This window comes from Manis pentadactyla, chromosome 9 (assembly GCF_030020395.1).
Source record: "Manis pentadactyla isolate mManPen7 chromosome 9, mManPen7.hap1, whole genome shotgun sequence".
NCBI classification, from domain to species: Eukaryota; Metazoa; Chordata; class Mammalia; order Pholidota; family Manidae; genus Manis; species Manis pentadactyla.
In genome coordinates, this window is record NC_080027.1 from 111,768,589 (window position 1) to 111,779,218 (window position 10,630).

The window sequence follows — 10,630 nt, forward strand, 5'->3', positions numbered from 1 at the left end:
TTATGGGGCTCAGAAATCTATGTAACCAATAAATGTCTTAGGCATTGTGAAGCTGGCCCCTGAACAGTATTTAGGAACCACTAGTTGGAGCCCAACCAGCCCTATGTCAGAAGGCTGGCAGCACAGTGGTGGCCATGTCCACTCATGGCCAGTGAACCTGATCAATGCAGATGAGTCACTTTTAGACCACCTCAACTACTAATTTCACCATGCTTACCTGGATTTATCCACAGAGACAATCTGTGATGAATAAGTAAAAGGAGGCACATAACTTTTTTTTAGTTCATTGCTTTAGAAATTCACAGCTTATCTCACCGAAGAGAATTTTCGAGGATAGACATTAATGTGCCCAGTAAAATCTTAAAGTCTAGGATTAAGGAAGGGCAGAAAGGAGATTTTTATTTTTAAAAACATTTTAGTATGCTGGCTGTTTCAAGCCTTATGCACCAACTCCACAAAATCCATTTGAAAACAAGACACGGTCTGACTGTCTGAATGCCCTTCCATCCCACCCTGCTTCTAGCAGAGGGAATGCAGTAACGAGGGAGCTGCATATCAGGTTATTGCTCAGTGGTGTGGTGATGACATGAAAAATTCTGATTCTACTTGGCAGCAACTTTCCTCTATCTTGGCAGGTCTAAACCATAATCACTGTGCTGTATGGAGCTGGGACAGATTAGGGGGCTGGCTGGAAACCAAGGAACTAAAAAGCAGTCCAGCAGTCCAGCAAGTGACTCCACGTTGGGAATGCCACAGTCCCGTGTCCACAACCACATTTCTCAAAGGTTGTCCAGGAATTTAAGTTCCCCTGTTAGTCTCCAGCAAATTCTGCCTTTCCCAAGACCTTGAAATGCAGCAGTTTCTCTCTGCTGACTTTTAGCAAGAATGTAAATCAACATACAACCTTAGACTCCGTTTTCTAGAATAATCTCTCATCTTGTGAGAATAGGAAGCTTGGATAACCCATTGCCCTCCCCACCTCCAAAATATATAGGATTATTCTCCAAAAGAAAAGGGGCTAGCGAGAAAGAGTCTTACTTTCCTATTGACTAAAATATAGGCACTTGTAGCAACCTCCATGGTTTTCTTCAGCTGGACAGCTGTCTTAGTCTGTTCAGGCTGCCATAACAAAGAACTACAGACTGGGTAGCTTATAAACAACAGAAATTCACTTCTCACAGCTCTGGATGCTAGAACTATAAGATCAGAGTGCCAGCATGCTCAGGGTCTCGGGAGGGAGCTCTTTCAGATTGTAGACTTCTTGCTGTATCTTCACACGGAGGTAAAGGTGAGCTCTCTGGAGCCTGTTTCTGCATGGCACTAATCCATTCATGAGAGCACCACCCTCATGACTTAAGGGCCTCTCAAAGGCCCCACCACCGATTACCATCACCTTTGAGAGTTAGGATTTCAACATTTGAATTTGGGAGGTGATATAAATATTCAAACCCCAGCAACAGCCAAAATGGGGAAAGCTTTATTTCAAGAACCTCCTCTTTGCAACCTGACATGTCTATGAAGTGATTCAGCCTAGAAGGTAAAGAATTTTTCCAGTACAGCCAATTTATCCTTTCAACTAGGTACTCAGGAGAATGCTGCATCAGCAGTGGTCTGGCCCCAAACTCAGGCTTCTGCCACATTCTTAGGGACATACAGCCCAGGGTCATTACTTAACATTATTTTTTATGTTTCTGAAATGCACATGTTCAAAGAGGTCTGGAAATATTAATCAGACAATGCTGGGGTGGGGAGTTATTTTGCACAATGTTTGCAGAGGAACAAAATCTCATCAGCTAAACCGGCAAGTCAAGGACAGGGCTCAGCTTGCAGAAGTTGATAAACAACTAAAAGAATAACAATTGTTGCCTCAATTAAATGTAATGTGTTACAAAGTTACGTTTAGCCATGGCAGGATGTCATGAAGCTATTACTGGAAGTCTAAGCCTGAAATGATTTCTGTAAAGTGCTCTTAGAGGAAAAGAAATGCCCTCCAGGCAAATCTAAAGGTCTAATTCATGCAGAGTCTTGGCTAATACCACCAACCCCAAGCACTGCATTTTCATGGATCTGAATGGCAGTGAATTAATTACAGCCCTTCTATTTATATTCTGCATGACTTTTCAGTTATTACCTATAACGAGATTCTTTTTCACTTTTATGGATGTTAACAGAGCTTTCCTACCAGAGGAATGGAGAGCTGAGGGGGAAGTAATACAATCTGATCCTTTTATTACTAGGTCACTCGCTGGCAGTTTGCCAAGCCTGCTAGTTCTAGAAAGCAGTTACTGCTTGAGTCCTGGGGCTCCTGGGAAGCCTGAGGAAGGAGTAAGTGTCACTACCTGAAAGCCTACAGGGCCAGCAAGCCACATCGAAGAGTCAGCCAGGAGCACACAGGTGGGTCTGATGGGATGTGACTGCCTGGACAAAGTCCAGGGCACAGCCATACTCAGTCCCAACATCCGTGGCTGTATGCAAATGCAGACCTTGCCAGACAGGTGCTGGTTACAAAGGTGTGTTCAGTTTGTCAAAAGTCACCCAGTTATACATTCGGATATATGTACTTTGGGGATGTATATTACACTTCATAAAAAAATTATTTTAAATGGACTTAGGGCTAGATTCTCTAGGGACCAGAGACACAAGGACAAGACAGCAAGATGGCTGTAATCAGGGAGGGGTTCAGAGTAACCACTTGAACAGGTATTCTGTGAAACTGGGTTTTACTGTGCCACCAGTGCTCGGGTACAGGTGGGCTGGTAGAGTTAAAAACCTGGGATAGAGAGATTGACTTGGAAACATGACATTGCACAAAGTGAGGTATATAAAACACTCATATTTGGATTAATACTAAAAGGATGTATGTATATTCCCAGAAAATTTCTAAAAGAATACATAAGAAACTGTTAACACTGTTTGCCTCTAGCAGGTGGTGTGGAATAGAAGGGAGATTTACTTTTTATCTTATTCCTACTCATGATGCTTACGTTTTTATTGTGGGAGGATATTACTGTTTCAGTTAAAAAAGTCAGAAGAGCAAATTCTTAAAATAATTAAGTCACTATTAAATAAATCTACAAGACCTCTGCAGGATTTAAAATTTTTTAATTTTTCAGCAATTTTTGATATGCTTACAACCTAAGTGCCATGAAATGAACAAGTCACTCCTGTGAGAACAAATATGTCAAGACATAGACAATACACACATTTTGCGATTTCTGATGAATAATAGCTATGATTGAAACACATATAGTGAAACCTCTTCATAATATGGTAATAGGGGAGTAGGATTAACAACTAAACCATCAGCTAATCATTTTCCCACAGACTTGAGCTCTACTGCATAGTGTTACGTATTTGAAGAAATGTGCAGAAACAAGCCTTATAATAGTCCTACTCTAGTCCCCATGTAAGTCTTATAATGGTCCTACTATACTGTGCCGTAGACTTGAAGACAGTGCCACACAGTGATATGACCCATGTGTACATGTAAGTGCTGGAAAAAGGACCCAGGCCCAACCAGCAGCCTTTTTGGTTACAAAGCTTTCATTGTCCATTCCCGGGACTGCTAGAGACAGTCACGGGAGAGGGCCAGAAGAAGCATGCATATGTGCCTGGCGTCACAAAGAAACTCGGTGGTAGCATCACCTGATGAAAGAAGCGGAAGACAAATCTATAAAACCGAGCCCTGCTTAGAATAACTGGCATGTGCCTTTAAACCATTTAAAGCATGAGCAATATTTGTTATAAAATAATCAACGCTAAAACAGCCACCCAGGCTTTCAAATCTAGAAGTCTGTTACATCATCCCAACACTCATTCACTGTGTAACAGACTGGAAGGAAACCCTTTAAATGCCCTATGCTCACGTTTCCCTGTGCATGGAAGTCAATAAAATAGAACCGGGACAATTTAGGCATCCTTTGGAATTCTGCAGGCAATTTGTCACAATTAGAACAATAGGATTGGTGACATTAACTAATCACTTCAGTTTTTTCGCAAAGGAAATACATAATTCTGAGGTCTGATTGTATTTTGAAATTGGACAGTGAGGAGAGAGTTGATAGTTCTCTCCCACCATTTGGAAGAAAATTGAGTTTAAGGGTCAACCAAATCTAAGATCACTAATTAAAAAGGCTAAATGCTTTTTAAGTCATTAAAAACATGCTCTGTTTTACCAGTAGGAACCCAAAATGCCACCATGCCTATGAGTAGCAGTGCCTTATTCATTTGCCACTAACAATACTTGCTAAATATCTTTCTGTTGCTATGTGGCTGTGATCATAGCAAATAATCTGCATATTTATGCATAACCCACATATGTAGTCTCATTCTGTTCCTATAAAATCTATCATAGAGTTCAGGAACCAGAAAGCGCCTAAGCTAAGTGATGAAATTGCCAAGACAGCCGAAGGGAACCCCTGAGTCTCCTGTCATTCAGGCAGAAGGGGCTATTCTTGTTTGAAAGAAACACTGGCACTCTTACCTTCCTAAGTTGGGTCAACCGACAAAAGCAAAAACTAGAACTAATCAGTCCTTTCTTGATCTTAAACAGACTGTCTGATTCAGTGTGGGACATAAGCTGCCTGGGTCACATCCTGGCTGCACCACAAACAGGCCTTGTGACCTCAGGTGAGCTTGTTAAATTCTCTGTGCTTCAGTTTCTTCCTGTGTAAAGTTAAAAGAGAAATGGCACCTGTAGCCTAGGGCTGTTATTGGGGGTAAATCAGTTATCACACCAGTGTTTAGGACAGTACCTCCAAAATGTTAGTTTTCATTGTACTGGTAATTTTTTGTTGGAAGAAAGGAGATAAACAGACTTCATTGTGGACATACTTCTTAAATCTTCATTTAAGTATAGAAAGGTAAAGGAGATGGGACAAAAAGGAAAAGATGGATATGGAAATAGCATCTATTGTCTATTTAGCAGCATTTATGTAAAAGATATTGTCGATTAATTATCTCAGTTGCTTGTTAAAATAACTCTTTAAGGTAGTGCTATATGATTAGTCACTTGTAGATGAAGAAGCTAGGTTTAGAGGCTCACTTAGAGGTCCACAATCAGACAGGAGACCTGAACCCTCGCATATCTGACTGTCAGCTTGCATACTCACTTCTAGTACCAAAGCACCAGGCTGGGAAAAAATAAGGAAAAGAAGGTGGAACAGTGAGGAAAACAGACAAACTGAAAGAAGGGGACCAATGAATCATCTACCTCCTATCAACCAGGAGCTGAAACTTCTATCCATAAGGGGTAACGTAAACATTTAGTGTCAAGATTGCAATGAAAAAATGTGACATCATTCATCACAAGGGCTGAAAACTATCACTAATAGTAGTTGGAAACATTTTATAAACCCACTAATATTAGAGAATCTAGTTAAACCATTCACCAAAATGCTACTGGCTGAGCATCAAGAGGTGGAGAGAAATCCAAGCTAATCCCCAAATGCTGCGCAGATAAATTAGTGTACAAAATGTCGGGATCAGCGTCCTAGAACAGGCAGAAGTTCAACATGGTTTATGTTTACATCAACAGAAACCCATCTCTTTCCTTAGAAAGCCATACAGCAGCAACCAGCACAGTATATTACTTTTCAAAATCCTACCGAATGAAGTGCCTGAATCATTCTGTAATAACACAGCAGTCCCTGCCTTGGGACAGATGCACCAACTCTGAATTCCAGCTGTCTTTGCACAGGCAACAGCAGGCTCTCCAAAAGGCAAACTTTATGTACCTTTTGGGTCAAATGTTTTCCTTTTGCCCTGCTCCGTTTTTCCTTATCACAGTACTTGGCACTGCTCCCCTTAACCATAGGTTTGAGAAGGGGAATGAGGCAGCCTTCCCTCTCTGCTAAGGCCACTGTCGCAGCTCTGCTGAAGTACACCGCCGCATGTCACAATGCCAAACAGTTCCCTTCAGCTCACCACAGCAAATCCCCTTAACTCGGTGCAGGTTTTAATTAGAAGAGTATCTTATTTCCTTATCAGAGAGTTGTATTATTTGAAGGAAAACAATTCCTTTTAAGATCAGATAGGTAAAGGAGCAAGTTTTCATTTTTGCTGGGACAAAGTATCTTTCTTTAATTCAGTGAATGCAAATACACTCGTTGCTGACTGTTGAACTGCACTCATTCTCCAAAGGCAAAAGTTTCCAGGATGATTTGTTGGTGGTACTCGGTGCAGATCTAGTCCTGCAATTTTGGTGAGAAAATAATCACATCCCTAGGAAGTCTGAAGGTGATCAATGAGCCAAGCCTCTCATTTACTCATTGAGGAAGAAGTCTTAGCAGATGCTCCTCCTGCCATTGTTAGAGGTAAGTGGATGAACAAGGAGAGTGAGCCTGCAGAGTTACAGAAATAGAATTCAGTGGAAGCTTGCAGCCCAGACTCTATGCTCAACGCAGTTCTGTTTTGTAAAGTTCTGGGTAGCTCGTGGCCATTTTAAACATCAGCGTGTGCTGGCTTTGCTGAGAGGATACTAGTCAGCTTTCCATCTCAGGATGTTGAGTAGTGTTTGGGAGTAATGGACTAGAGGTAGACAATAGGCAGAAGTCCTTCAAATCTGTAGCAGTCCTAAACTGGGGTACCACCTCCTGGAGGGTTATAGCCCATAACCTTCTAGGCCGAATACTCCCCAAGTGCCATTCTAGAAGTTAGCAGCTCCAGTGGTACAATGCAATAAATTTTGAGATTTGTAATCAGTAGACCTGCCACCTACTTTATCTCCCTTATGAGGTAATGTCCCAGTGCCTTCTTTTTTCACCTTTTGCTGTTTCCTCTTTCCAGAGCCCTCCTTTCTTCCCAGGTTTTAGTGGCTTCCTATTTGTCCTTCAAAACTGAATTCAAAGTGTCAACTCTCTTCCTTGACCATGTGACTTCCCCAACCTGATTTAGAGGTCTTTTGTGGCCCCCACAGTCCTACAAATGCCATTCAGATCACTTTACATTGCCCAGTAAAAAGAGCCATACTTGTCTGTGAGGAGCCACCTCTTACTCAATTTTTTTCAGTGTGAACCTGGCATAGTGCCCAGTTCTCACAAAGAAGGTCATTTGGAGCATGTGCTTGCACAATCACACTGTGCCTCAGTTTTCTCATCTGTAAAAGGGTATAATTATAGTACCTACCTGATAGGGTAGTGATGAAGATTAAATAAGAAAGTGGATGCAAACTGCTTAGAAGAACTGTGAACTGTTATTATTAAGTATTTATGTAATTAATAAATAAATGTACTGTTGAGTAAGTCAGTTACTTTAGACACAATGTCTTCTACAAAATGGGGAAAATTTAAATTCTTTACACAATGGTAGTAAGGGTCAAATGACATAAACATAATTGATGAAAGAACTTTGAGAGCTATAAAGGACTATTTAAAAACTGACATTTTTGATTACTATTACCTAATAAGTGATACGAGATTTCTAAGCCAAAACTCAAAAAAGAGTCTTTAGTAACCAATTCAGGTCTTGCCCAAGGCCTTACCCAGACCTTAGGGTTTGTTTGTTTGTTTGTTTGTTTGTTTTCTAACACTAGCCATAAAGGGCAAGGTAAGATTACAAGGACCATGAGCAAGGGTAAGGGGAAATAGATCTCAAAGGTCTGTGCAAAACTGGACTATAACCCACATAAATAGAACAGCAACATCCATAGACTCTGAAACATCCAAGGGACTTAGGATATACAATCATTGCTGGTTGATTCTGATAATATCACAAAATCTATGGAATTCAAAAGCCAGAAATAATTTTTGAAATTGTTTATTCCAATTCCCTCATTTTACTTATGAGAAAACTGATGTCTAGGGTCCTAAGCAACTGGCCCCAAACCACACAAACAACTCAAGTCTCCTAACTTGTAGCTTATGGGTTTATATGTTTAGCTTCCATATGTTCCCATCACTACTTTTTTGAAGTGGTCCTTAGGGACAAACTTGGGTTCAAATTCCAGTTTTACTATGTATTAATTCTGTGACTTTACGTGAACTGTTTAACTGATCCAAGTCTCAGTTTCTTGTTTATAAGAAGGATCATCTCTCTTTAGAAAGTTTACTATGATAAAAGAGGTAATGTCTGTACACCACGGAGCAAACCCTGTGCCTGGTACGTGTTTTACCCCTCCCGTCCCATAGTAACTTTTGCAATGTTCATTAAAACTAAACATTGCATAAAGACCAAGCCCATATCCTAAAACTGGGAACTGACATTTGTGAAATTTTCTTTTGGTATTGAAGTGGTTAAACAAATCCTTCCTTCTGGTTAAAAACCTGGCTGCACCAACATTCTCACTTCCCACATAGCATGCCCTTCTCCGTGGCCGCCATCACGTATAGCAGGGCATATAGTAAAGCAGTGTATAGCACAGTGGGGCACTATATCTTCTCATGTTTGCTTTCTCACCTCAGCGCCTTTCCCACCAGGTATTAGGCTGCCAATTCCAGCCACTGCTTTATCCTTCCTTCTCTCTTATTGCCCAACCGCAGCTCTAAGGATGTGTCTGGTCTGCGGACAACTTTAACAACCTAGGATAGAAACTGTTCCAGAGTGACCTGGGCTCTGTCTCCCTCGGGGAAGCAGGGTACCTGGCTGCCCATCTCCCCTGGCAAGCAGCACCTGCCTCCTCCTACACAGGCCCCTAGGCTGCTCACCTGGCCTGCTGATACCTGCATTTTTTTGAAGGTGCAGGACTGGACCGAGTTCTAAAGTTAGGGTGAGCAGCCACCCCCACTGATGTCCTGGCCCTCCCTGCAGCAAACACAAGGACCAGGCCTGGGTTTCTATCCTAAGGGCAACAAAACTTAGCTGTTTGCCTTCTCGTCTGAGTCCCCAGCACGCAGTACCTCGGGGCGCCCCGCGCGGTTTTCATCTTAGGCGAGGAAGGCGCGCCAGGATTGTGCACATTCAGGGATAGCCTGGAGCGCTCGAGGGGGGCAGGGACCACCGCGGTGGCTTCAGTTGGGAAGCCTCAAACTCTGGGTCCGGGTCCCCTCTTCCTCCGTCCCCCGGGAGAACCAGGAGCCACTTTTCTAACCTCTGACGCGGGAGCAGGAGCGGATACTGGGAAGGAAGGCGGCGCCCTCTCGGCCACCCCAGCCGTTCCCGAGCCCCCTTGCCGGCCGCAGCCGCAGTTTGGTTCCCTGTCACGTCTGGAGTGATGAGAGGCGACAACCCTGTTCCCTCACTTCAGGGCTAGAGGGATGAGGAGGGAAAAGAGGACCCCTCAAGAGTTGAAAGAGGGGGACGCTAGCACTCTTGAGAGGGTGCCCCAGGCCCTGGTCGGGGAGGGGACGAGCCGCCCGACGGGCGCTCAGGGCAGGCTGGTATCCCCATCAGCCCCGCGGGCGCCCTCCCCCGGCGCTTCCTCACCCCGCCCGACCGCCCGACCGGCCCTGGGGCAGCGCAGGCGGCCTGAGGGCGTGCGCGCCCCGCGTTCCCCGAGGGGTGCCCGCGCCCGGCAGCCGCAGCCTCCGGGGCTCGGGGCGCCGGCGGCGGAGGGACGCCCCCGACCGGGACCCGCGCCGGCAGCCAGGGCAGTGCGCGCTGCGGGTCGCCCCTCGGCCGGCCCCCGCCCGCTCCCGCCCCTGCCCGCTCACCAGATGGCCATCCTGGGCTTGGGGTAGTCCAGCCGCTCCAGGCAGCCGAGGAAGTGGGGCAGCGAGTGCGCGGCGTTGCGGGCGAGCACCGCCACGAGCACCGTGGGTCTCTGCAGGGGCGACTCGGGGAAAAGCAGCGCCTCCGCCTCGGCGCCCTCCGAGTCCGGCTCGGCGGCAAAGCGCGCCCGGCAGCCGCCGCGCAGCAGAGCCCAGGACAGGAGCAGCAGCGGCCAGGCGAGGGTGGCGGCGCGGCGCGCAGCCATGTTCAAGGCCGTGGCGGGCGGCGGGAGGACCTGCCCGAGGGCGTCCGGGGCCGCCGCGAGGGGTGGGCAGGCGTCGCGGCTCGCCCGGGCGGCTGGCGCGCGCACGCTGGCACCGACTGGGGCCGCCCGAGACCCTCCCGCCGCCGCTGCACAGCCCGGGTCCGGGCGCGGGGGCGCACCGCGTACCTGCCGCCGCCGGGGCTCGGTTCGCAGACAGTCGTGTCTGTGGGGCTGTTTGTCCTGTCCTGCGGAAAGTTCCTCTAGTCCAGGCTCAGCTTGTACAGCTGAGGTCTGTGGCTTTCCCCAGAGCTGTGAGGTGTGGCCCTGTCTGCCAATGGGCGTGTGAGCGTATGTGTGTGTGTGTACATAACGGTACAACTCCAAAATTTATTCTGCTTTTGCAAACCGCAGTGTAAGGTCCTTCACTGTGATGCAATGTACCCAGTTTTTCATAATGTAACTATTGACTAAATGGGTAGACTTTTAAAATGGGAAGTCACCCAACTATTCATTATTATGCTAAACGATTTTTTAACTTCCACAAAGGCAGAATGCTTGCATTTCCTTAAGCACTCAATTTCTTCTGAAGTTCATTCTTGACCAGTGGGCAGACCCCCAATAACACCACTTTGGAAGACTCAAGAGAATTTTAGAGCCAGATAAACCTTGGAGATGAAAGGAAAGTCCCTTGTGGGACACTACTCTGAAGCCTCATTCTACCCTCCATCCCAGGGTCCTGACAGATGGGTGTAAAAGAGATTCTCTTGATGGTTTTCTCTT

General features: G+C 45.6%; 1 protein-coding gene across 2 annotated transcripts in view; it reads right to left on the reverse strand.

Moving 5' to 3' along the window:
* The window catches only part of COLGALT2 (collagen beta(1-O)galactosyltransferase 2), a 96,990-nt gene extending 86,809 nt beyond the window's left edge, over nt 1-10,181 (reverse strand). Inside the window, exon 1 of one of the 2 annotated variants that reach the window (XM_057507942.1) lies at nt 10,037-10,181. Coding sequence is in view for 1 of the 2 variants with exons in the window: in XM_036912568.2 (XP_036768463.2) it covers nt 9,588-9,850 (263 nt within the window). In the remaining variant the exon portion in view is untranslated. Of the gene's footprint in view, nt 1-9,587 lie in introns of both variants that reach the window. The other variant, XM_036912568.2, reaches the window with a different exon arrangement.
* Nucleotides 10,182-10,630: the final 449 nt, after the last annotated feature.